General features: G+C 38.9%; 1 protein-coding gene across 3 annotated transcripts in view; it reads left to right on the plus strand.

The window, feature by feature from the left end:
• The first annotated feature begins 2,178 nt into the window (after positions 1 to 2,178).
• Positions 2,179 to 26,973, plus strand: part of LOC105033286 (probable histidine kinase 6) — a 31,868-nt gene continuing 7,073 nt past the window's right edge. The window contains exons 1-11 of one of the 3 annotated variants that reach the window (XM_019846605.3): positions 2,179 to 3,129; positions 3,211 to 3,649; positions 4,190 to 4,423; positions 4,500 to 4,669; positions 10,291 to 10,509; positions 10,598 to 10,784; positions 10,869 to 10,920; positions 11,010 to 11,239; positions 11,446 to 11,544; positions 13,650 to 14,365; positions 14,745 to 15,227. In XM_019846605.3, coding sequence (XP_019702164.1) covers positions 3,365 to 3,649; positions 4,190 to 4,423; positions 4,500 to 4,669; positions 10,291 to 10,509; positions 10,598 to 10,784; positions 10,869 to 10,920; positions 11,010 to 11,239; positions 11,446 to 11,544; positions 13,650 to 14,365; positions 14,745 to 15,227 — 2,675 coding nt within the window. In that variant the 5' untranslated portion in view covers positions 2,179 to 3,129; positions 3,211 to 3,364. The remainder of the gene's footprint in view (positions 3,130 to 3,210; positions 3,650 to 4,189; positions 4,424 to 4,499; positions 4,670 to 10,290; positions 10,510 to 10,597; positions 10,785 to 10,868; positions 10,921 to 11,009; positions 11,240 to 11,445; positions 11,545 to 13,649; positions 14,366 to 14,744; positions 15,228 to 26,973) is intronic. The other 2 variants (XM_019846604.3, XM_019846606.3) reach the window with 2 other exon arrangements.

Below are 26,973 nucleotides of genomic sequence, written 5' to 3' on the forward strand. Positions count from 1 at the left end.
TCAGCAAGAACTTTCTTGCCTTTGTCCCTTACTACCTGCATGCTAATTCCTTTGCTTGTCGCTGGTTCTAAGCTTTTTGTCTCACCAATCTTTTTAGCAAAACTTCTAGTCCTTGGTCTCTTTATAACTACTTTATTGATTGATTCTTTGTGCAACATAAACCCCACAAAATAATCTTGCAATCTTATCTATATACAGCTTCTCTACCATATCTTGTAACTTCTCATGGCATAAGCTTTCTGTATCATGAATATCATAATAAGCCACATTTCCTCCAATATGTCCCGTGCATCCACTCTTGTTGATAAATTTGCCATCATAATACGTAACAATTGTTATACAATCTATTCTACATAATATGTAAAAAAGATTATAATTGAAATAGAATTATTATTAAGAAAAAAATCATGACAAAAATCTATAAAGTAGTTATATAGTTTTTTTTTTAAAATGGATTAGACATTAATAGAGGGTCTATTAACAGTAAAATTCTATATCTATGAAGTAAGATGATAGTTACATTGCTTATTTTGTTTCACTATGGCTCACTATCTTGCTGCAATAAGGTATCCTCTCTTTTTGTAGCAAGATATATGGTGGAAAATGATATGAATTCCTCCCTTATTTTCAGAAAGATAGATGCCTTAGCAAGACAAATAGAGAGACAATAATGATAACTATTAAATAACAAAATTTTATCAAAGATGTGTGACTACATGAAGACGACAAAGTGACACCATATTTTGCCAAATCCCAAAGCTTTAATAAAGCTTTTAGATAATATAGAGATAACTTGAGACCACATTATGCTTCATAAAAAAAATTAATAAAACTTTGAAACTAGAAAATATCTTGGAACCGCATTCCATATTAGATAACAAAACTCCAACAATACACTTTTTTGTGTTACTTTTTATTGAAAATCACTGGCAACATTTGATGTTAAGTCAATTTTTATGATTTTTTTCTAGGATAAAAGAATTATAGATTACAAAATAAATCTAAAACTAAACTTTAATAAGTGAAATCCTAATGTAAGATGAGAAATTATCTATTTTGCAGAAATAGAGGATTAGTCACCGTACAACGTTGCTTTTCACCAACTGACAGACCACTATTCTACAAGGGTCATCAGTATTCAGTCACAGAAAAGAGACATCCGAAACGAAGAAATGCATAAATAGGTTAAAAAACCCTTGTTCAGATAAGTCCTTTCTGCCACATAAGCCTATCATGTTACCTCATGTGAGTAGTGAGTAAATATTTGTTGCAATAGTGATATCACGTTAAATTTGTGATAAGCTAATCAAAAATCGAAAATAGATCAGATAATATGGGATATTATCGTGAGAATCAATGAAATATATGATAATCAATGAAATGCAAGTATTAGTTTGTTATAAATTTAACGTGGTATCGCTATTGTAACGGATATTTACTCGGTAAGGACCTAGATCATCGTGGGAATGGTAAGGTTCGCGATAACGAGGGTGACGAGCTTGCTGTCGGCACAGAGGCAGGTGAGGGCATAGCGGTGGCAATCCGGGTGCGAAGGGAGGTCGCATCATCACGAAAAGGGCCGTCTAGCCGCAAGACACCGACCCCCTCGATGGCGAGCGAGATTGGCACGGGAGGTCGCAGGCTTGGCGTGGCTGGAGAGGCGGTAGCCCGCCATGGATGGCAGTGATTGTAGGATCAGATCAAGAAGAGGATGACCGGTGGATGCGAGTCTCTTTTCTCCTTTAACACATGTGGCACGTCTGGCTACGTGGCCAGATCTCATTGGCACGGTGCTCGCTCATGAGCAGATGTTTATTACACTTGGAGCGATTTCCCAGCACGCTTTACCTTAATGACAGATCAGTCCCACTTTATTACTCGTCACCCCAACGCGACCTCGTAACCCGAACAGCGTCGGACCACGCTGGCGTCCGGCCCTAGGACCCCAACGCCCTTGTAATAATGTTCGAGGGCAATTTCGTTATTCTAACTTGCCCCCGGGACAACGCGCTCCACTCCCCCACTCCACCTAACTCAGCAGGGTGAACCCCTCATCTCCACATTGACCAAAATACCCTGCCTCAGCAGAGCCAAGACAAGTTGGAGTGGGAGAATTTTGGTAATTTCGACCTCCGGAGCTCACGTGACCGTCCCTTACCTTTCTTCCCCACTGTCAGGCGTCGCTGTCGTGGAGATCTCCAACCGATTCTTTTGGGCTCTTCTGGTCGCGGGCAAAAGAAGTGAAGAACCCTAACTCGATGTGTATAAAAACCCCTAAACCTAGCTCTGGCGCTCCCTCGATCCCTCCCGCCATTAAAGCTGGGCAGAGTACGGACCGAAGCATCTCCTCTTTTTGACCGTAGTGCAGCATCCGAGTTGGAGAGCAGAAGGGAGTACTCAAGCTCCAAACTCCGCCTTGTGATCTCTCCGTAGGAGAAAGAGAGCAGAGAAGGGGTCGGAAGAGCTGCAACAACGGGGGACAATGCGAAGAAAACGAGGCTCTGAAGACGGACTGGCTCGAAGTATCTCCCAACTTGACTCCGAGGCCTCGGCAACCAGCGGCATTTGAAAGCGGACCCGAGATTGCTTCAAAAAAACGTTGAAAGCCGGCGTCTTTGCAGTCCATCCGAGCTCGGAAGAGACGAGAACCCCAAAGAAGTGTGCTTTTCTTCTGTTCGGTCGGTGGGAGCGAGAAGAGCAAGAGGAAGCGAGAAGGGAAAGGAAAGTATGATATTAGAGCAAGAGGAAGCAATTTTTTCTTAATAATTGCAGCGTATCTGGAGATACTAATGAATTCTATTCAGCTGGTTGCCTGCTTCGGAAAGGCGCGATGTCTCGAATATTTGCTCCCCTCCATACGCTGCAATCCAATGAGGAGAGAGATTTCTATGCTATATTCTCTCTCTCGTCGCACCCCCTCGGCTTTGCTCCCTTGGTCTTTTTTTTAATCGGAGAGCTGGAGAGCGTGCTCTGGTTTTGTCCCCAATCCCCCACGGCAGCGCGGTTCCCAACCGGACATGCCCGAGCTCGGCCGAGTTTTTTAATCCAAGGGACAGAAGAGAAGAACGGGGGTCTCTCATTCCCTTCTCTTCTTTTGAGAAGGTCTCAGACCACGCCTTCGAGCCAGGAGTAAGAATCCCAGTCCACCATCTTTTCTTCTTTAATTTCCTTTATCGCAGAGCTCGCAGATCAATGACCGAATGATAGCAGTAGTTGTGGTAGCAGTAACAGGAGCATAGAATGCTACGAGTCTCCCTTCGGTGCAGTGGAAAGGAGTGAAGGCTCTTAAAAGGTCGGATTTCTCTGTCGGACGAGGTTGATTTGAGAGGAAGGAGGAAGAGGGTGAAGCTGGGACTGGGTTGAGATGGTTGCGGGAGCGGCGGCGGCTGGGGGGAGGAGGAGGTGGTGGCTGAACCGGACGGCGATGGTGGTGGTGTGGGTGGTGGTCTCGGTGGGGATCTGGGTGGGGCTCCATTGGTACATCCGGACGGTGAGCATGAGGAAGGCTGAGGAGGCGCTGGAGAGCATGTGTGAAGAGCGGGCAAGGATGCTGCAAGACCAGTTCGCCGTGAGCGTCAACCATGTCCATGCTCTCGCGATCCTTGTCTCCACCTTCCACTACCGGAAGCAGCCATCTGCAATTGATCAGGTTTACTTCATGTATTCTCTCTATATTTTCTATTATTATATAGGGTTGTTTGAGTTTGTTTTCTTCATTTTTGAATTAGTCAGGGATGATATAAAGATTTCTTCTGCTGCTGCTGTTCTTGTACTAGTACTTTCCTGGTCTGGTTTTTCCTTAGAAATTTATATATAGAAGTTAATAGCATTACTTATGGATATTTTTCATTGTGGAGGTCTCTTATTTTTGAGTTTGCATTCTTTCTTCACATTTTGAAATTGTCAGGGGGGTGGGAATATGAAGATTTTTTCTTCTTTTTTTTTTTTTCTTCTTTTTCTGGTTGTCTGGGTGCAATTTTCGTAGAGGTTTCTTTGATTTCCTGGGAAATCTAAAGGTTGATATTGATTGGACCTGCGAGTTTTATTGTTATCCATGTTAGTTGCTTATAGACTTCGAGGGAACTTATCTGATTTGGATTTTATTCATTTGCAGATAATCTAAAATGCATGCAGTTGGATTATTTTGTCTGTTGGGTTGATCTTTCTTAATTTTGAATTTTGATTTTAGGAGACATTTGCCTATTACACGGCCAAGACAGCGTTTGAGCGGCCGTTGTTGAATGGGGTGGCATATGCCCAGCGGGTTGTTCATGCTGAAAGAGGGAAGTTTGAGAGTCAGCAAGGGTGGACGATCAAGACAATGAAACAGGAGCCATCACCAGTGCAAGATGAGTATGCCCCTGTGATATTCTCTCAGAAGACTGTCTCCTATATTGAGGCCCTCGATATGATGTCTGGAGAGGTTTGTGTTACTTCTCAAGCTGCTCTTGTTGTTTTATTGGCTATCGACTGTCAATGTCCTTCTGTTTTCTGTATAGGAGGACCGAGAAAATATCCTACGGGCTAGGGCTACTGGCAAGGCTGTTCTTACGAACCCATTTAGGCTGCTTGGGTCCAACCATCTGGGTGTGGTTCTCACATTTCCTGTGTACCGTGCGGGTCTTCCTGCAGATGCAACTGTAGCACAACGTGTAGAAGCAACTGCAGGGTGGGATAAATTGCTGAAATTTGGTTTTTTATTGTTTACCTGCCCTTTTAATACCATTTATCTTCTTCAGGTGTTTTGACTAGATCTTCACTTCAGCAGTTAATAAGATGGTTCTAGGTGAGGGCAATATTTAGATAGCTAGCTGATTGTGGACTTGGGATATATATAATAAGATGGAATGTAAGTATGCTGATGTAGTAATGAACCATAAAGTTGTCAACAGTTGCTTCATTGCTCTTCTCAACTTTTACTTGGCTTTGTTTAATGTCCTTTCCATTTTATTGTAAGCTGCAGTTCCGCTGCAGTTCATCCATTTAGGATGAACAATTGTTCACCTATTATGGTACCAATTGTCAAAGGGGATAAATTCAGTTTGAATCAATGCCCCCAGAATATATTGGAATGAGAACAGATGAAAAACATCTCTTGTGCTTCTATAGTAGGAAGTTTTATGTATACACTAGTTTGCACTAGACCTGATATTGGATATGTGGTAGGAATGTTGGGTAGATATCAAAATAATCCAGATATGGACCATTGAAAAGCTATCAAAGGGTTATGAAGTACTTATAAGGAACTAAGGACTTCAAGCTTACATACAGGCATTCTGACCATCTGGAAGTAGTTGGATATTCGGACTCGGATTTTGCTAGATGAACAGATACAAGAAAGTCTACTTCAGGATACATCTTTCTACTTGCCGAAGGAGTTGTATCTTGGAGAAGCATAAAGTAAACTATTGTTGCATCATCCATTATGGAGAATTTATTGAATGATATGAAGCTACATCACAGGCATTATGGTTGAAAAATTTTATATCTGACCTAAAGGTTGTCAATTCTATTGCGAGGCCATTGAGGATTTTTGGTGATAATTCGGCTGCAGTTTTCTTCTCTAAAAATAACAAAGGTGGAAACCGAAGTAAGCATGTCGACGTAAAGTATTTGGTTGTTAGAGAAAATATTAAAAGGCAATAAGTGGCTATTCAGCAAATAAGTACTGAGTTAATGATAGCCGATCCTATGACTAAAGGTTTGCCACCTAAGTTATTCTGGGATCATGTATGCTATATGGGGCTTGTTGGCTTATTTTGAGCTATTGTTTTAATTCAAAGATTATGTTTATAAACATATTTGGTTATTTAATAGTATGATGTTTATTAATGCTCATAAAGTAATTTATCATATACAAAATTATAGTCCATTGGGATCAATAAGTTGGATCTTGAATAACTTATAAGAAGATCATTCATAAAGTATCATGAGGTACTCAATTAGAAAGGATCATACATTATAATACATGGAAGGAAGTACTCGGTTAAGGAGCGTGACCGTTATGATTTGTATATAGAGAATTTCTATTTGAGTAACAATTGCATAACTAGTTGATTAGTTGAGTGACAATAAAGCGATTAGGGCCATATTATTATGTTAACTATCACTTATAAGGATTAGCTGATAGCATTATGCGGGCCAAGTGGGAGAATATTAGATATATCTTTATATGTGGCCCACATAGATGATTTGATGGTTAGATAACTTTTGGTTGTACATAACTATCAATTATTGCTAGTTATGCTAAGGTAGTTTCTTTGATGGAAGGAAACCGTCGATTTTTCGGTTATTTGATAAGATTCCCTAGCCTAGTCTATTCAAGCTTGTAAGATCCATTGGTGAATGGCTAATACGGAGGCATAAGTTAGAAAACTTCTTCTCCTTCAAGTTTCTTTGTGGATAAACTCTATTCAAATAGTTAAACAATAATTGCTAAAGGTATGCATCACTAACACTTCTACTGCATAAAATTATTTTATTTTAGATATTTTCTCACATCATTTAGTCTTTTCCTAATACTTGCATCATAAAACCAGTGTTTGCTAAACTAGTACTGGGTCTCATACTAGCCAACGACCAGTTCAGTATAGGTCCATACCATGCCATTCCAGAATATACTAAAACAGGAAGAGGGATGTGGAGAAGTAGGAGAGAGAGGAAGAGAGAAAGGGAGGGAGGGAGCACAGGGGTGGGGGGTGAGCTTACTGGCAAAGGTTGGTAGGCGATGAGGATGGCAATGAAGATAGTGAGCCTTTCGATGATGGCGATCTCCATTCGAGAGGGAACCTTTCAAGAAGGGGGAGCCTTTCGTTGGCGACTTGGGGCAATAAGCACCACTAGAGGGAGCTGCTAGAGATGAGAGAGCGATGAGAAATTCTAGGACTTCGCTCTTATTCTCCTTAGCTTTGAGGTTAAGGAGAGGAAAAGATGGCAAGGGGAGAGAGAGAGGGGGGGGGAGGCTTACCAGTAAAATTCGGCATCAATAAGGGGGGAGTGAGTGCCATCTGGCAGCGAAGCAATGAAAGAGCCCTCGAAGGCTCTTGAGCCACCGAGTGTAGTAAGTGGGGGGATTTATAATCAAATAGATCCTGCTTGCTGAACCATTCTGACTTGGTGTTAGTTCAGTTCCATATAGGCCAAACTGCTGGGTTTGGGTTGGTTTGGCGATTGTTGTATAAAATATTTGTAGAATTTGTTTCCTTCAAGAAGAATGTGGTTTATGTAGAGTATATGCAGCTAAAACCCTCTTATACACAACTTTATGCACAGTTAGCTGGATTAATATGATCATTATGGATGGATGAAGGATCCTACCAATTTTTGGAAACATTATCATTTTTTCTTGGATTTTTAAGTGGCAGTAGAGAGCAATTTTACATCTATAACATCCTTGATAATATATACTACTCTCTAATACATCCAAAGAACATGTTTAATTATTACTTAAAAATTTTTGCAGTATAGCTACTTCATCAAATACAACAGATAGAATGAAAAGATTGAAAAGTCAACATGATGACGATACCAAAAGCACAAAAAGGCATTGCATATTTTGGAAATATTAGGGACCATAATTCTGAAATGAATGTTCATCACTTCATTAACTGCAGTTATTTGGGTTCAAAAATGCAATGGCCAAAGAAAAAGAAATTAAGACATTCGTAGGAATATACTGGACATGAGTTGATCTCTGCACTTTATGTTTTGTTAATATGACCCATTTTACTTTCTCTAAAATTCGACAAATGTCATATTTTGCAATTTTTTATAGCTTGCCTTTACATTTTTTGAGACTGCATATATGCAGAATGTCAGATTCCTAGGATATGCTGTTTCTTACATCCACTTTATTATTCAGGCTTCCTAATTGCACATTACTTGAGATTGTCTGCAATTTTTGTATTATTGATTAAGTGCTGTTATTATGGTGAAAAGTTTTAAGTTTCAATAGTTCTAGGTAAATAGTTCCTTTGTAAAGGTTGTTATATATGTTTCTCTGGTTTGATTTTTCTAATATCAGTTAGTGGATGTTACTTTTCAAGAATTGTTTCCTTATTTGTTATGTCCTGGTATAAATCATGGGTTCCCCTGTATGTTGTGGTACTAATTCTAATCCATATCTATCTTTGATCCAGATAAAGAAGTAATTGGACTCTAGGAAAGCTTCTTATTTTCAAGTTTTTGCCTGTGCTGGTGGAGTAGTATTTAATGAACAGGGTAGAATTTAATTAACACAAGTCAAAGAAAGAACTTTCTATCAGCCTCTTGCTATAATTCAATTATTGTTCCAAGAGAATCTGCTTGCATGTATGGCTGCAAGTTCATGTTCTATATGATGCTACAGATGATACATGATCTTTCCCTCTTCCACTTTTTGAATCATATTTCTTTTGTCTTCCCCTTGTATCTGCCATTTGTCACAAGAATCTGTAGGTTGCACTTTCTTGTCATTCCATCTCATCACTCTTTCTCTTGGCATTTTATGGCCTTTTGGGAGCACAGATGCTGTTCTGTTGTGTGAAGGTGATTGAAGAAAGCAGCTCATCGCACAAGATTTGGCAGATGCTTGTGAGCTAGAAAATTGTTGTTAAATAAAGGTGTTTTTTTGATATATTGAAAGAGGATATTAAGACAAAGCTTGTGATTCTGTAGTTTGATACGTGGGGCGGTGGTTGGTGGTCTGAGGTTGCTTCACATTGTCATTTAACACGTAGGTCATTAATTGGAAAAGGAATTGGAGGAAGGAAAAGGCAAGCATTAAGGGAGGAGGAAAAAAGAATAAAATATTATTGATGTTTATTTTTTGGCAGCTATAATATTTTCTTGGGTTATTGTAAGTATTGTTATTGATGTTTATTGAATAGCTATAACCAAGGATTGTTGCGCCACTACCATGGTCTATACTGGTTGCCTGATGGTATGATTCAGTATGCTCCTGTGCCTTTCATACTGGATCCGTACTGACACAGCAAAGAGGGTGGGGGAGAGAGGAAACGAGAGAGAGGGAGGAAGGGAGAGGGAAGGCTGGTGGAGGCCAGCAGAGCATGACTTGACATGATAGAGAGGGTGGGGGAGGGGGAGAACAGGAGAGAGGAAAAGATAGAGAGAGAGAGAGGGATAAGAAGAGAGACGGCGGGTGTGGACAACCGGTGGAGGGTTAGGGAGGGGTGCGAAGGGGTGGAGAAGGGGCTTTGCCCTCTAGTTCTCCTGTTTTGTTTGAAACAGGGTTCCTGGAGAGGGGTCCCTTTCTTATTTCAAAGAATTTAAGTGAAGTTGGCAGCTCTTTTTTATTTTCAAAAGCATTTAGTGAAGTCAGCAAGCGGGTTACTGCCTGCACTTAAAGTCTTTGAAATTAAAAAGGGTCCCACTCTGGGACCTTTATTTCGAATGAAATAGAGAAACTGAGGGTGGAGCCCTTCCTCCGCCCCTCTGTGCCCCTCTTTGGCCCTTCATTGGCCTTCCACCACTCTCTCTCTCTTTCTCTCTCCCTCCCTCCCTCCCCCTCTCTCTTTTTCCCTCTCTTTCCTTCTCCCTCTCCCCCTCCTTTGCTGGTTTCTCGATCTGAAGGCCACAATCTCTGCAGATACAACTCGATATGTCCCGAAAAAGGTGGTTTCGCGCAGTTCCACCAATGCTGCTTATAATATAGTTTTGGTTTTTAATTGTATTTAACTCAAAATATTCTCTTTGTTTGTAGAAGGTTTAATTAAAATTATTGACATGATTAATGAACATGTAATTTGATGTTGAAACACAGAAGATTGAGTAATGGATTGACATCATCCTTACATTATGGAATGACATAGTATATTTGTAAAGATGTTTTATATTGCTCCCCATGGAACTGATTTTTGTAAAAAGAATGAGTAAAAAAGAAAAGTCTTTAATTTATATTGTGACAATTAGAAATCTGCAGTAAAAAAGATCTGTTTGAAAGTTATGTGCAGGTGATACTAGTCTTCATCTATTAATTCTTTTGTTTCTTTTCTTTCCGTAGGTGCTTTACTAATTTCAATAAGGGAGAGGCTTTGTAGTTGTTTCTATTTTGAGAATGCTAAATTTTAGTAATTTAAATGTAAAATTCTATGTTGTTTAATTCACATTCTGCCAGGAGATGTACAAGAAACAAAAGGATCATTCCCTTGTACTCCCTTTAGTGTGCTCTTGGCTAAATGTGTACTGCAAAAAGAATTTTCTTACACTAATTCCTTTGTTGAGTATATCTGTATGTTCAGCTAGTATTTTCTTTTCCTTCTTTTATTAGCTTAATATATTGATGCTTAGCAGATATCTTGGTGGCGCCTTTGATGTTGAGTCACTTGTGGAAAATTTGCTGAGGCAACTTGCTGGTAATCAAGATATAATGGTGAATGTGTATGATGTCACTAACACATCAGAGCCCTTGATTATGTATGGGCCCCAAAATCCGGATGGATATATGCCACTTTCACATGTCAGCATGCTTGATTTTGGAGATCCATTCAGGAAGCATCAAATGATGTGCAGGTAAGCGGATGAAAATAATTAATTCTTTCTGTCTGCAACATTTTTATATGATTAATTTGCATTTTAACTACTTGATGGTCATGAACAGGTACAGTCAGAAGCCTCCCATTCCATTGTCAGCCATTACTACCCCATCTGGTGTCTTTGTAATCTGTATGCTAGCAGGGTATATATTATATGCTGCTTGGAATCGCTATGACAATGTCAAGGAGGATTGTCGAAAGATGGAAGAGCTAAAAGTCCAAGCAGAGGCTGCCGATGTGGCTAAATCTCAGGTCTGGAATCCCATCTAAGTGCACACTTACCAGGGCTGGTCTTATGTTTTTGACTTGAATGTTCTCTTGTTTCTTTCTTGGCAGTTTCTTGCTACTGTTTCACATGAGATAAGAACACCCATGAATGGCGTCCTTGGTATCCTTAACTCTCTGTTTATAATTATTTCACTGTCATTTATAATTGAGATCGGGTCTAAACAATACTTTGCCATTTGTCTATGCTAGGAATGCTGGACATGCTTTTAGACACAGACCTGAATTTAACTCAAAAGGATTATGCCCAAACTGCTCAAATATGTGGAAAGGCATTGATAGCATTGATTAATGAAGTGCTTGACCGAGCGAAAATTGAAGCTGGGAAGTTAGAGATTGAGGCAGTGCCATTTGAACTGCGGTCCATCCTAGATGATGTTCTCTCTTTATTTTCTTCAAAGTCAAGAGAGAAGGGTATTGAGGTGAGTTTCACTTTGCATTAGCACTTATCAAACTGTGAGTTGATCAGCCGAAAAGTTCTCCAATTTATTATACTTTACAGTTTTTGATTCTTTGCCTTACTGCTTTATGAGATACTGATGTACATCCTATACCTTAATGCTCTAGCTGACTATGCTTTCATGCACTTCAACCTTCTCATTGTGACTTCTGTGCTGGCAAATTACAGCTTGCTGTCTTTGTATCACATAAAGTTCCGGAAATTGTCACAGGTGATCCAGGGAGATTTAGACAGATAATTACCAATCTTGTTGGAAATTCAGTTAAAGTAAGTAGCCTCTTTGAAGTCTTGTTGGAAATTCAGTTAAATAGTACCTTTGGCTCAGTGACATTGTTTGCTGCTATTTTGCCACTTCCCTTCTAAAATCTTTTGTTGTATATCAAGATCTGTATTGTTGTGTTGGATGCTTTGGATATAGGAATTCAACTTGAAATAGATAAAAAACTGGAGTAGATGTGTTGGTGATGTAGTATTCAAGGGGTTAAAATAGTTTAAAGCTAATTTCAATGAAGATCTAATTTAATATCTTGCAGAAAATAAATATATAATGTCAACAATTTAGTGAAAAAGAAGAATAGCAGCAGAAATAAGAGAGAATAGTAGAAAGTAGAGAAGAAATAAAATGATAAAAGAAGAGGAAGAAGAAAGAAACAGAAAAGAGGAGGGGGGGGGGGAGAGAGAGAGAGAGGGGTCAAACCTCACCTAGAGAAATCCTTTCACTCATGCAAAACAAATCACATTCACTACTTTCTCATCGAACCTAATGGACCCTTTTATATACCAAACTAGAACTTTTGATAGGCAAGTAACCATCAGGGTATTGTAGGGCACAAGTCTTTGCCGCTATGGGGCCTAGGGAGGGTCAAATGTACATGGTCTTAGCCTTGCATGTGCAGAGACTGTTCCATGCTTTGAACTCATGACATCCGGGTCTCAAGGGGGCAATCTTACCATTGCACCAAGGCTCGCCCTCTTTTGATAGCAAACAAATAATCTGCAAAATATTTCCTAAAAACAAAAGTCGAATAGCACATCACCCCATGTAGAAAGATGCCTAAACCAACCAAATATCAAACCCTAATGATTTCATGACTTATCCAACCCAGCATGTACCTAATATAAGACATTTTTATGCCAATTTATCTTGAAATAAGACTCCAAATCAATTCTAAATGTAACCTGAATAAAAGCTTTGAAAAATAAAAACTTGAACTACACTTTTTTTATTCGTCATTTCCTTCCACTGCAGGATCATTACCTTGAAATCTTCAAGATGTCACTCATAAGCTCGATCCACCATTCATTGGCTGGTCTTGTGTCCATTTCTTGACAATTAACGAGCTTTGGATCATAGTTTTGATGGCGATCATCATTGAGTCCTACAAATCAGTAAGGAATGGATCTTCATATTGTTCTATCTCCATCATTGCCATTAGGATTGTGACTTGATCTCGTCATGAGTGCTCCTCATACAAATCTTCATCATTGTAATCTTCTACCTTCAAAATACCAAATAGATAATCATTTGGAGCATTTCTCAATTAAAGGATCCTCAATTGCATTATCTTTGTGTGATGGAAGTTTAGTCATATGCTTTTTACATTGAGAAGCATTGATTATAAGCTTTTTCATTCTCCTGACTCTTGATCTGTAGTTCATCCCGAGAGAGCTTTTCAACGCCAAAAGCTGTTGTAGTTTTTCATAGTAAAGCAGTCATTGACATCATATCATTATTGATATATGTCAATCTATTATCCATTCGGCAAAAGATCTTCTCATATTTGACATGCTTTTGAAGATCATCAATTTTGAAACTCAACTCCTCATTTTATAACACAATAAAAGGGAACAGAATAGAAGAAAATAGAAACAGTTCAAGAAAAAGGACTAGAAGAATGAAGTAGGACCCTTTAGCTCTAATACCAAATTGACACAGAACAACAAAGGGTTAAGATAATTTATTCTAGCATAGCATAGATCTGATTTAGTATCCCATGGAAAATCAATCTGCATTGCCAACAACTAGTGAAGAAGAAGAAGAGCAGAAAAAATAAAAGATAATAGTAGGAGGGAAAAAATAAAGTGAAGTAATAAGAAAAGAAGAATTATAAAGAAATAGAAAACAGAATATCGATAGAAAGAGAAAAATATAAGAAGGCCTAATCTACCCTAATGAAAAATCACGAATTTCACTTAAAATAGTATTCTAGATCCAATTCTAAAAATTGCCTAAATAAAAGTTTTGAAAAATAACAAATAACTGAACTATACCTTTTTACTTGGCATCAGTTAGCCATCAAGGAAAGAAATGTCATGTGATCAATTCTTTCAACCAATTGTACACTTATTCATTCATTGGTAACTTGTCACAGTTTACTGAACGTGGCCACATTTTTGTTCAAGTTCATTTGATTGAGAATGCAAATAAGGTGATGGATGCAAAAGTTGATACAGATTTGAATGGATGTTTAAGTGATATGATGGTTCCATCTGATGGCACATTCAACACTTTAAGTGGTCTAGAAGCTGCTGATAGAAGGAACAGTTGGGAAAATTTTAAGCTGCTAGTTTCCAATGAGATGCCCCAGTCAGACAAATGCAAAAATGGGATGCCCTGCGGTATGAATTCTGGTAATGTAACTCTGATGGTAAGTGTTGAGGATACTGGGATTGGCATCCCACTACAAGCCCAGGATCGGGTTTTCACACCTTTTATGCAGGCTGACAGTTCAACATCTAGGAATTATGGTGGAACAGGTATCGGCTTGAGTATCAGTAAATGTCTGGTTGAACTGATGGGTGGGCAGATAAACTTCATTAGCCGCCCTAATGTTGGAAGCACATTCACATTTACTGCCATATTCCAACGATGCAAGAAAAGTGCAGGAGGTGATCCAAAGAGAACTCTTTCTGAGTCCTTACCTACTGGTTTCAAAGGAATGAAAGCATTTCTAGTTGATGCTAGACCAGTCAGAAGCGCTGTAACAAAATACCATCTACAGAGGTTAGGAATAACTGTTGAAGTTGCAAGTACAATCAAGATGGCACTTAATGCATTATCTGGACAAAATGGCTGTTTAAGATCTGGGTAAGCATTCTGATATGTGTTTATGATCATTTGCTTTGCATCTCACAAGTTCTCTAAGATAATGTTGAGAATTGTCAGTTCCATTCTTTGCTATGGACTTTGTTTATATGCCACCATTTTTTAATAAAATTGTGACCTTGAAACAATTGAGCCAGTAGTTCTTGCATCTATATCAAGGATTACATGTTCATTTTTATTACTTAAACCAAAAAAGGCCTAATATTTCATAAATGATTTTTAACATGCACATATCGAACTGAGCAGCTCCCTGTTCTTTTATCCAATCCAACATTTCGAATATTCCTTAGGGCTGTTGGGAAATTTTTTAGTACCATTCTTATTTTACTGTGTATATATAATTTTGTAATTTCATGTACAGAAAGCGTCCATACATACTGTTAATTGAGAAAGACTCCTGGACTCCTGGAATGGACGTCTACTTACATGATCAGCTACTGGAGTGGAAACAGTGTGGTCAGATACCTGAAGTGCCCAAGGTCATCCTTTTGGTGACCTCTGAATCTGATAAGGCAAAGGCTGGGTCCTTTGTTGATACAGTGATCATGAAGCCCCTACGAGCAAGCACCGTGGCAGCATGCCTTCAACATGCACTGGGAATGGGGAAGCAACAGAGGAAAGAAATGCCCAATGGATCAGCTTTTCTTCACAGCCTACTAGCTGGGAAAAACATACTGGTGGTTGATGATAACAAAGTAAATCTTAGAGTTGCTGCAGGTGCTCTCAAAAAGTATGGGGCAAAGGTGGAATGTGCTGAAAGTGGGAAAGATGCTCTTTCCCTCCTCCAACTGCCACACAACTTTGATGCCTGCTTCATGGATGTTCAGATGCCAGAAATGGATGGGTATGTATGATAACGTTATTTTGCTATTGAGATGAATTATATTTTGCTGGTTTTTTATGTAGATTGTGCTGCAATGTACGTAAATCTGTTCAGCATGTTTAACGGATCAGGTTTCCTCAGCTTCAAAAAATTTTAGCTGCTCCTTTTGCTGTTTAAACAGCCGGTATACTAGTATTCAGAAAAGCATTTCTTAATGCAATTGTGTGAAGATTTAAACCATGTTAATGCTCTAGAGCATAATTATTGAGTTGATTTAAAATCAGAGTTGAAGTGAATAGGTTCAGGGATATTTTGTTAGGCTGATTGTACAGTTATTTGAGTAAACTTGTTAAAAAAAATACCTTCATTAGCTTTTCACTTTCCACCACGCACATTTTGGATTTCCTTCAGGAGTTCAATGATGAGGTGAACAGATACCACCTAATTGCTTGGGTCGGATGCCTGAAGCAATGACAAAGTGACCTGGATGTCAGAGAATCAGGGGCTATATAATGACAAACATAACAAAAACACTTAGGAATGCTGTATCTTCATACATTACTTGACTCATAAAACTTTATTAACAATATTGGTTCTTTGACTCTTTGTAGGTTCTTTAGTTTCATGGTAGACCTTTTAACATTAGTGCACAATCCTTGTGCTTCTTCAGTAAAGGCAGATATTTGGGTTTTGAACAACCAGTTCAAAGAATGTTCTTTTTCATGAAAACTTCATAACACAGGTAGAAGTTGACTTTATGTAGAGTTAAATTCTATAGGATGGTCTTGCAGAAGCTCAATGACATACAGGAAGAATGATTTTCTTTTACTATTCTTTTCTAGAAGATAAAGCAGCAAAAGACATACAGCAAAGCATGCAGCTAAAAGAACAGCACATGTTTTAACTACAATGGAACGACATTGTTAAACTCATAGGAAATCTTTATTTTCTTCATGGCATTCATTGTTTGGCGTGGGAGCGGAAGGTTCATGTGTGGGTGCATAAAAGTGGGTCTCTTAATCTTTTTTTTACAAAAAAAGAAATTAGGGAAGTGGGTGAGGGGACCAATTTTCAGGAAGGTTCCGAAGTGGGTGTTGCACCTTAAGTAGAAGGCTCCTGCTGAGCTTGAGCTTACCCTGAATAACATCAAGGCCCAAGACTGAATTGTGATCAAGACAGCAGATGATAGGGGCTTAAAAATAAGCATGATGCCAGTTTGGTGGTCCTAGGAGGATGACTGCAGTGAGACAAGGCCCAGGAGTGTTAGGCAAGGGTTCTACATAAAGGAGGATAAGGAAATATGGGTAAGGTTTGGTTGATTAGAAAGGGACTGACGAACATACTTGCAATTATGTAGATAAGCTTTCCTTGTTTTGTTTTCCCATCAATGTAAAAGGTTCTTTCTTAAGGCCGTAATGCAATCCATATGACCAATCCTATGATGTTTGGCAATGTAATGGTGGACAAAAGAGTGGTTAAGAGGAGCATATCATATGATTGCTATGCGTTTAAATAGTGTATAAGAATATGAGATAAACATAGCAAGTGGATTGTGTTTTTGAATGATGATTCTTCTCTATAAAGTCAGAGTCAAGCATTCTATTATTGCTTTACATTTTCCACATACTGACTCTCTGTTCGCTCACTTTTAGGATACAGTTGCCTAAATCTGGGATTTATTTACGTTTTCCACATATTGACTCTCTGCTAACTCACTTTTAGCGTATAGTTGCCTTGACATCTGTGATTTATGTCACTAGAGGAATTATTATTCCTTACAGTTTTATATTTGATTCTGGGAGGCTTATGATGGATGATTAAGGAGAGGAGGAACATGATGTCGGACAAAAATAGGATGCTTGGCCATATTGAACTTGAAGAGGTTGATGTTTTGTAAGATTAAAGTTCAAACGGGCTTGGTGCATGCATTTTGAGGGAAATACGAACGTACAAACAAAATTTCACATGCAAACTATAAGCATCATAAGTAACCATCAGTGCATATTAATAACCCCTGTTGGTCGAATTGCTGCTCATCATGTTTCTGCTGGTTATAGGCTCACATGGTATGTTGTGATAACCTTTGGTATAACTCCCGTAGCAGATGAGGATCATCTTACGTGGACTTGGGTGTTAATCCAAAAAATGAAAAAAAGATGCGGAAGCAAACAATGGAGACACGAGGAGATGCTAGGGCTTTGGTGTTAGAACCAGAGAGAAAGAGAGAGAGTTAGGGAGAAAAGATCAATTGGATTTTATTGTATTAAATCCTAATACAATCTATGTATATATATACATAGTAAATATGGTCTGACCAAAAAACTTTCTTGGCTAACTGATACATGAAAGCACTCATCGAACCTATGTACATCCATGTCTCACATGCTCTCATTCCATGGACTTAATCCCAATCCAAACCCTGAGTTAGCTTCCTTAAGATCTCTCAAACCAGGTCTTAAGATCCTTAGGATCAAACTCGATTCTAAATCCACATAAAAATCCCGTGCAACTCTGTCCGCGACACTGAGTCGATCCAGTCTCAAACTAATCGACTCAGACTGAGACTGAGTCGACTCACCTGCTTGCCATGTCAGAAATTTCGAGATGCTGTCTTCTGTCTGGCACTTCTTTTAAGACATGGCCGATCTAGTCTCAGTCTGAATCGACCCAGATCCTTGAAATTGCTTCTCTGCAGTTTTCAGTCTTGGCTCTGGTTTCTTGCTCCACTTTGTCCCCAAGTCTCTGGAGCACCAAGTTCCTCAAGGCCCTCAACATTTGGACCTCAAGCTTGTGGATGCCTCCACCCTAGGACCACTCATGTCCTATTTCTAGGATCACACTTGTCCTAGTTTCTTGGAGCCAACATCCCGACTCCTGTGGCCTCCCAAGACTTGGGAGCACCACATCAACTCCTACAATCTTCACCTTGATGCTCTCAAGCCTTGGCACACCTGATAATGTTCTCCTACACGATTCCACTATCTCTGCATGTCCTGAGAGTCCTTTGTGCAAACATCCTTGCCACCGTCAATCCTCTTTAGCTTCTGCGTGCCCTTGAGACCTCTGAGATGACCACCTCCACCGTTGAAGACCTTTGCTTGCTCTTCGATACCACTGTGGAATTTGTAGGCTTTCTTCTGCTTGGCAGCTGCACCATTTGCCTTGAACTTTTCTGGAGAAACCGCAACGTTCTTAAACTGGTACTCGTTGCAACTGATGCTCCATCTGATACGGTCTCCTCAGAGCCACATCTCTCCGCCTACACAATCCGCTCCACCTGGCTATGTGCAACTCTAGCATTGGTGCTAGGATGTAGGTCCTCCCTTTGCACCCCTTCGCTCTGAACTCGTGTCACATCTCCCTCCATCTTTGAAGCCATCTCTATCCGGTGCTCCACCTGAACATGAAGTCCTTCTGATGCCGCAGAAGTCAACTCTGTACCCAAGTCACCCGAGGCCAATCACTCAATGCTGTCTTGTTGAGCCGGCCACTGTACTTTGATCACCGTCGCTACTCCGGACCCTCCGTACTTCGCGAACCTCTTCGAAGCTGTCTCGGGCTCTTTGCTGATAGAAAACAAAACAGGATAGGCAGTATGTGTAGATTTTAAAATTTTGAAAACATACAGCGAAAAATAAATCGGGTTAAACCCTTTAACTCCACATGCAAGATACCAGATCTAAATCTATTCAAGTCTAGAAGAAAGCACATATAACTAATCTGGAATTTAAGAAAAATATGAGATCATATCTCATTACTTTTGCGCGGGTAGAAATTCACCACTTCAGATGATCTCGGATTCGTAGAAGATGGAGCCGCACATGTGTCCGATCTTTACGGGTATCCACCGGGATCAATCTTAAACTTTTCTCAAGAAGAATCTTGGCCTTGAGGACTCTGATTGACTCTTTTGATCTTAACTGAGAGATCAACTTCTTGATCTACAACCTTCTTCTTCTTCTCGATCCTTGATCTCTAATTCACCAGAACTCCTTCTAGGTGTGTGGAAGAGAGAACACCCAACCTTTGGGCATGGAAAGGAAGAATATGAGAGAGAGGAGGCGTGGAGATTTAGAGAGGGAAGGTTTTCTTGATGAAAAATCAATACTAAGAAATCTTAGAGATCTTCCTTTAAATAGACATAAGTCCTGACAAATATTAGAACCCTGTCATCTTAAAAAGGTAGATCCTTATCTCATAAGAATCTTTTACTTTTTAAATATGCTTTATGCCAAATAAAATCAGATATAAAAGGTAATTAATTAGCACTTTTAAGCATGTACAATAGCCATTCATGGAATACATGTCAGGTGGTTGGAACGCCAACTCTTGACGTCCCACAAAGGGATCTCCAACCATAAGAGATGGGGCATGGACCCCACCCTCTCTCCTTCACGCCATGACACATAAGAGAGGGTGGGCCCTTCTAGGATACGACGCTCAATAATTTTCAAAAAAAAAATTACACCACTCATTCTTCCATCTATTCCACATGCATACTTAGAGATAATTAGGAGATATGGAAGAGAGAATGTTAGGATAATTATGCCAACTAATTGACTTAATTAAATTCTCTTGGATTTATAATTAAGAGTCCAATTAAATCCAAATGAATTTAGGTTAGGTTCAAGGCTATGGACTTGATCAAATCAAAGTCTCGAGAAGAAATAGGTTTAACCATGTGCTAGCATGATTCTCATAAATCTAATAGAGTTTCAAATAAAACTTAACCCAATTGGAACTTCATAAGTCCAATTGGCAAATTTGAGATTAAATTTCTTAATGTGTGACCTCATAGGTTTCATTCTATCTGGTAGTGAGATATATTGTGATCTCTATCACAATATCATCGAAACTCTTTTCGATGGATTGGAATATTTTCAATTCTACCCTTCGAGGGCCATCGATCATCAAGACGACGTCCAATGAGTCTCACAATCCATTAGTGACATCTAGCAGTATGTAGTGGTGATCCAGTAGAATGAAAATATGAATCCCTAGGTGCAGTAATTGTATAGTTTAGTCCTTCTATCGTGAGTCCCGACTGGACGGAGATCATGAAGAACTCGTCAAACTCCATCGTCAGTCTTATGTAAGATTGACTCGACTTGAGTTCATTTGTGAATCTCATGAAATTTTTTTTCAGTATTCATACTTTGGCCAAAGACTTTCTGAACTCAATTTCGTAAATCACATAGGACTTCTCCTTGTCTATCAAGGTCGATAAATTCCATCTAGGTGCATCCTACTCCAAACAGCGAATTTGAACTTACTGAAGCTAACATACACAGCAAGGATCCGAATGGCTGGGGATCAAGGGAACGCGCAGTCAAACTCAGTAGTCTCGTTGCGAATAGTCAATATCATCGCAGGTCAAAGGACCACTCATACCACTGCAGCATCGAGAAAATCACTGACGAGTGAGTAGACATTCATGTGGTTCTCGTGTTGGTCACGCTCAGTGCAAGTTGTTCTCTAACAACTACCTGCACCTTCACCTTAGTGTTTCTACATTGCAGACTCAAGACTCATCTGTCCGCAAGAGGTGAACCGTGCATCGATCTCAAATGGATTAATCACTATCCTCCATGATGATCTCTTGATCGGAAGCATTTAGAAATTAACCACTAATTAATGTATGTCTCAAATTCTTAACTTTTTAAGAATATACAAAAATCATCTTTGTTAATTTTTTGGACAAATGGATACATAAGCATGATTGGAAAGAAAAAGTCCTTTATTTATAATGAAAGTATTACAAGTACAAATTTAGGCCTTGAAAATACATAATGTGTCAGCCAACAATTGGCTTCTAGGGCACAAATTCAATAAACTTCCACTTGACCTAAAGCCAATTGGTCATATACCTTAGATCCATCTTCTCAAGGTAAGCTTCGATCTTCTGTTGGCTGAGAGGCTTGGTTAGCAGGTCCGTTACATTTAGCGCGGAGTCAACTCTTTGCACATCGACGAACTTCTCGAGGTATTCACATATGATGTGAAATTATCGCTCTGTATTTGGACTTCTGATGAGATCTGGGCTCCTTAGCAAGGGCTATGGCATCGTTGTTGTCACAGTACAATGCAATGGCATCTGATGGCATCATATCCAACTCTGCAACGAACTTTTTAAACCAAAAGGCTTCCTTAACAGCTTCAGAGGCGGCAATGTACTCGACTTTCATGGTCAAATCTGCAATGATTGGTTGTTTAGAACTCTTTTAGCTAACTGCACCATCATTACACAACAAGATACATCCCGATGTAGACTTTCTATCATCGACATCAGCTATAAAGTTTGAATCAGTGTATCCATCAACTTTCAGCTTTGATCCTTCACCAAAGATCAACATTAAATCTTTAGTCCTTCTCAAGTACTTAAGGATATTTTTAACAGCAATCCAGTGTTCTTCATCTGGATTTGTCTGATATCTGCTCATGACACTCATGGTAAGTGCTATATCAGGATGTGTACATAACATGGTATACATGAGGCTTTCTATTGCCGAAGCATAGGGATCTTGCTCATGCGCTGGATCTCCTCAGGTGTGTCTGGACATATCTTTTTGGAGAGATGAATGTCATATCTAAGGGGCAAAAGATCTCTCTTAGAGTTTTTCATACTGAATCTCTTCAGCACCTCCTCTGTGTATATATGCTATGAGAGTCCTATCATTCTCTTAGATCTATCTCTATAGATTTTTATACCAAGAATGTAGGAAGCTTCTACTAGATCTTTCATGGCGAACTTTTTCGACAATCATACTTTGATCGATGTCAGCATGGAAATATCATTTCCAATCAGGAGGATGTCATCCACGTATAATACGAGGAATGTGACAGCACTCCCATTGATCTTTTTATACACACATGGCTCCTCATTTTTGATGAAATCAAACGTTTTGATCACATCATTGAAGCGAGTGTTTCAACTTCGAGATGCTTGCTTGAGTCCATATATGGACCTTTGCAGTTTGCAGACCTTGTGATCACTATCAATAGACATAAAACTCAGAGGCTACTCCATATAGATATCTTCCTCAAGATATTCATTTAGGAAAACAGTTTTCACATCCATCTTTCAAATTTCATAATCATGAAATGCTGCTATAGCAAGCAGAGTACGGATGGATTTCAGCATGGCTACGGGAGAAAAAGTTTCATGATAGTCGATGCCTTCGCATGGACTATAACCTTTCGCAACTAGTCTTGTCTTATAGGTCTCTACCTTACCATCCGATCCGATTTTCTTTTTGTAAATTCATTTACACTCAATAGGTACAATACCTTCAGGTGGATCTAAGGATCAAACCTGGTTGGAATACATGGAGTCAATTTCTAACTTCATTGCTTCCATCTATTTCTCGGAGTCTACATCTAATATTTTCTCATCGTAGGTTTTGGGATCATTCCTAATGTCCCTATCTCCCACAAAGAACGTTTCTTCTAAATTCTCTGAAAGAGTACCTATTTTTCAATAGGACGGGAGATCCTACTTGATCTACGAGGTGAAGGCATCATATCTACTGGCTCGTTATTGGGTTCAGGTTCTCGGACTCGATGCTCTTCAGAGATTCTCTTCGAGGTTAATCTTCCTCCTTCCTCCATTTTGGATAAACTCTTTTTTCAGAAATACGACATGACGGCTCACAATCACATTGTGATCCTCAGGATTGTAGAAATAGTATCTCATGGTTTTTTTAGGATATCCTATAAAATGAGCCCTAAAGAACCTAGCTTCTAACTTGTCCGCCTGCTGTCTCTTGATATGGGTCGGATATCCTCAAATCTTGAGGTACCCAAGAGTTAATTTCTTACCATGCCATAACTCATATGGTGTGGTAGGAATAAATTTAGAGGGAACTCGATTCAAGAGATGAATTGCAGACAGCAAAGCATATCCCCAAAGAAAGTCAGGAAGATCTGTGAAACTCATCATGGACCGAACCATATTCAATAGGATTCGATTCCTCCTCTCGGATATCCCATTGAGTTGAGGTGTCCCTAGAGGTGTCCATTGTGAGACTGCCATTTTTCTTGAAATAGGTTCGAAATTCTTCACTAAGATATTTTTCTCTTCGATCTGATCGAAGAACCTTTATGGATTTTTTGGTCTGTTTTCTACTTCATGTCTGAATTCTATGAACTTTTCAAAGGCTTCAGACTTTCGGTGCATCAGATACACAAAATCATATCATGAATAATCATCAGTAAATGTTATGAAGTAGATATAGCCACCTTTGGCTTCTATATCAAATGGACCATACACATCAGTGTGTACCAGGGCTAATATCTCGATGGTCCTTTTTCCTTGTCCCACAAAAGGCAGCTTGGCCATTTTTCCTTGAAGACATGATTCACAGACTGGATAAGATTCGAAAGTCAATGGTCCAAGAAGACCATCTTTCTCCAATTTGTTGAGTCTGTCCTCTCCAATATGGCCTAGCCTAAGGTGCCACAGATACTTTTGGCTGATCTTATCTCTAGATCTCTTAGACTCTATGGCATTCGCAATTTGCTCGTTAATGTTTACACTTGCATCGGTATGCAAATAGTAAAGACAGTCGATCAAGAAAGCACGTGTCATAAGTTTATTTTCAAAATAAATAGAACACATGTTTTTATTGAAATAGAAATTGTAATTATCCTGTGCCAGCACAGAGATAGAAATCAAATTTTTACTGACTACAGGTACAAAGTAACAGTCTTTAAAAAACAAACTAAATCTTAACGGTAGTCGCAAAGGATAGGTTTCAACGGCCACAGCAGCAACCCTTGCTCCATTGCCGACTCGGAGAGTGATCTCGCCTTCTCTCAGCCCCCTAACTTCTTCAAGATCCTGCATTGAAGTGCACAAATGAGCACTTGAACCAGAATCAAGAACCCAACTAGAAGAAGAGAAAATCGTTAGGTTAGTTTCTATAACAAGCAACTCAGATGTACTTTTAGAAGGTCCATCTTTCTTCCTGTTCTTGACAGTTGTCAGGTAGGCCGGACAGTTCCTTCTTCAGTGGCCTTCGACATTGTAATAGAAACATTTTCCTTTATCGTCGGCCTTCTTCAGAACCTGTTTCTTGGGCTTGGCCTCATTTTTTTGCTTCTTTGTGGATTTTTTCTTCTTGAAAGAAGACTTTCTTTTGGAAGAAGTCCGCTCCACAGCCAGAATGTGCCCTTTGAATTTTTCAAGGTGCCCTTTACAGTCACCAGCATATTCAATAATTTTGACAAAATAGCATCAATCTTATTCATATGGTAGTTCATAATGAACTTCCATATGAGTCAGAAAGAGACTGGAGGATCAGATCCACCTGTAATTCCTTGTCCATGTTCATATCGAGCTTCTGAAGCTCCTTTATGTCTTTGATTATTGTCAAACAATGATCACTGACGGCCTGCCCATCACGCATCTTTTCTCTGAAAAGTCTCTGGGAGACTTCAAAACGAGCTATGCGACTTTGTTCATCATACAACTCTTGCAGGTGAACTAGTATTTCTTTGGCAGTCCTCATGTCTTCGTGCTGTTGCTGAAGATCATTGAACATGGACGTTAAGATGTAGCATTTTGCTTTGTTATCTTCGTCCATCTACTTTTTAAGTATAGCTCGTTGATCAGCGGATGGGCGAGCAGGTAACTTAGGTGCTTCCTGGTCGAAGATATGGGTGAGCTTTTTGGAATTGAGAACGATTTTCAAATTCTGGAGCCAGTTTTTATAATTGGTGCCGATCAACCTATTTGTATCGAGGATTCGGACTAAAGGGTTTGAACTCGACATGGCTATCTGCAGAGAGAATAGTTTCTAATTAGATTTTGTACTTATAATATTGTTTGTTTTAGGGATTTTAAAAATAAATAAAAAAAAATTTCATTATTTTCTCGAATCTCTAACACTCAGATGGAGAAACGAAAATCTATACGCGATCGGTTTCAAGTGGGTACTGCGGTCTCATTAATCTATACATACTTCACCTAACAGTTATTGGTGAGTACAGATCGATGAGTGGATAACACTTTATCCATTGCTTCACTAAGCAAGATGCAGCGGACTAGATCTCTAAGTCTTGTGGCTTTACCTAACAGTTATTGGCACATTCCTTAGTTAAGTTAAACCTATCGTTCATCAGTTGGTGCAAAGCTGTCATTGGGATCCTCACCTAACAGTTATTGGACCCAATCCCATCTCTACCCCGAGACATCACATGTTAATAGAGTGGTTGTACCTTCCCGATGCAATCGAACCACTGTAACCAGTCGAGAACGATCAACATCAGGAAGGCATCCGCATCTCTACAACGATGGAAGACCGTAGACTTAATATTTAATGAGGAGATTTGGGTTTAGATTTCTTCTAAATCAGCAGATTTGACATCCGACTGATTAAATTAGATAGCACATCAATATGTCTAACCAGCCTAGCTGGCATGGGTGAACTCGAGTTAACAAGTAACTTAACATGAAACTAAATCTCTCAATATGGTCAGGTAAGTTAAGATGCGTGGGGGTCCTCCCATTGTTTTTCTTAGACACCAATCAAAATTGATCAGGTCAGACAACGGAACTAATTAAATAACCACCATCTAAATACTTGTCTTAAACACCAAATTGGTCGATTAGAATCGATTAGATTAATCTATTGAAACGGGTCCGAGCCATTGAGCCAAATTTTGATCTTGATCAATCAACTCACATCAAAATGTGAATCGATGCGACCAACTACAACTAAAATCGATTTTGAACCTCTTTGATCTAATTCTAATCATCCATCGATTAGGTTCAATCGACTGCTCAAAATCGAAAAATAGATTTTAGTTTGATCTAATCAATTAGATCCTAATTGTAGTTTGATCACTTAGATCTAATTTGTTCAACCCATACCCACATGCAACAATTTAATTTTAGATCTAAAAATAATTTTAGATTATATTTCATTGCATGCTATTAATGGCTTATGATCTCGAAATTGTTTCAGATCTAAACCTAGTTTCATATATCGAATATATATAGTTTCAGATCTAAATTAAATATGCATCACAAATACATTAATTTCAGATTTAAAACTAAATTTACACATATCAAATATGTATAAAATCAGATCTAAAATAATGATTAAAATATTTTGAAAGCATCTTTTCAAAAATTGATTCATATCAAACTAGGACAACCTTTACAATATAGAGGGTAAATCCTATATTAGGACAACTTTATACCAGTTTGATGTGAATTTTTAATCATTCTAATTTCAGATCTAAATAAAAAATAAACATATCATATATGTTTTCAGATCTAAAAGATTTGATTTAATTATTTTAAAAATAATTTTCAAAATCAATCAATCCCGTACTAGGACAACTTTTGCAGTATAGAGGGTAAATCTTATATCAGGATAACCTTATATCAGCACAAAATTAATTTTAAATCATTAAAACTTTCAGATCTAATCTAAAAATTAGATCATGTGTTTTCAAAAAATCTGGCTCTGATACCACTGATAGAGAATAGGGTAGGCAGCATGTGTAGATTTTAAAATTTTGAAAACATGCAGCGAAAAATAAATCGGGTTAAATCCTTTAACCCCACATGCAAGATACCAGATCTAAATCTATCCAAGCCCAGAAGAAAGCACATATAATTAATCTGAAATTTAAGAAAAATATGAGATCATATCTCATTACCTTTGCGCGGGTAGAAATTCACCGCTTTAGATGATCTCGGATTCGTAGAAGATGGAGCCGCATGCGTGTCCGACCTCTACGGATATCCACCGGGATC

The sequence above is a fragment of the Elaeis guineensis genome, chromosome 3 (assembly GCF_000442705.2).
Source record: "Elaeis guineensis isolate ETL-2024a chromosome 3, EG11, whole genome shotgun sequence".
Classification (NCBI taxonomy): domain Eukaryota; kingdom Viridiplantae; phylum Streptophyta; class Magnoliopsida; order Arecales; family Arecaceae; genus Elaeis; species Elaeis guineensis.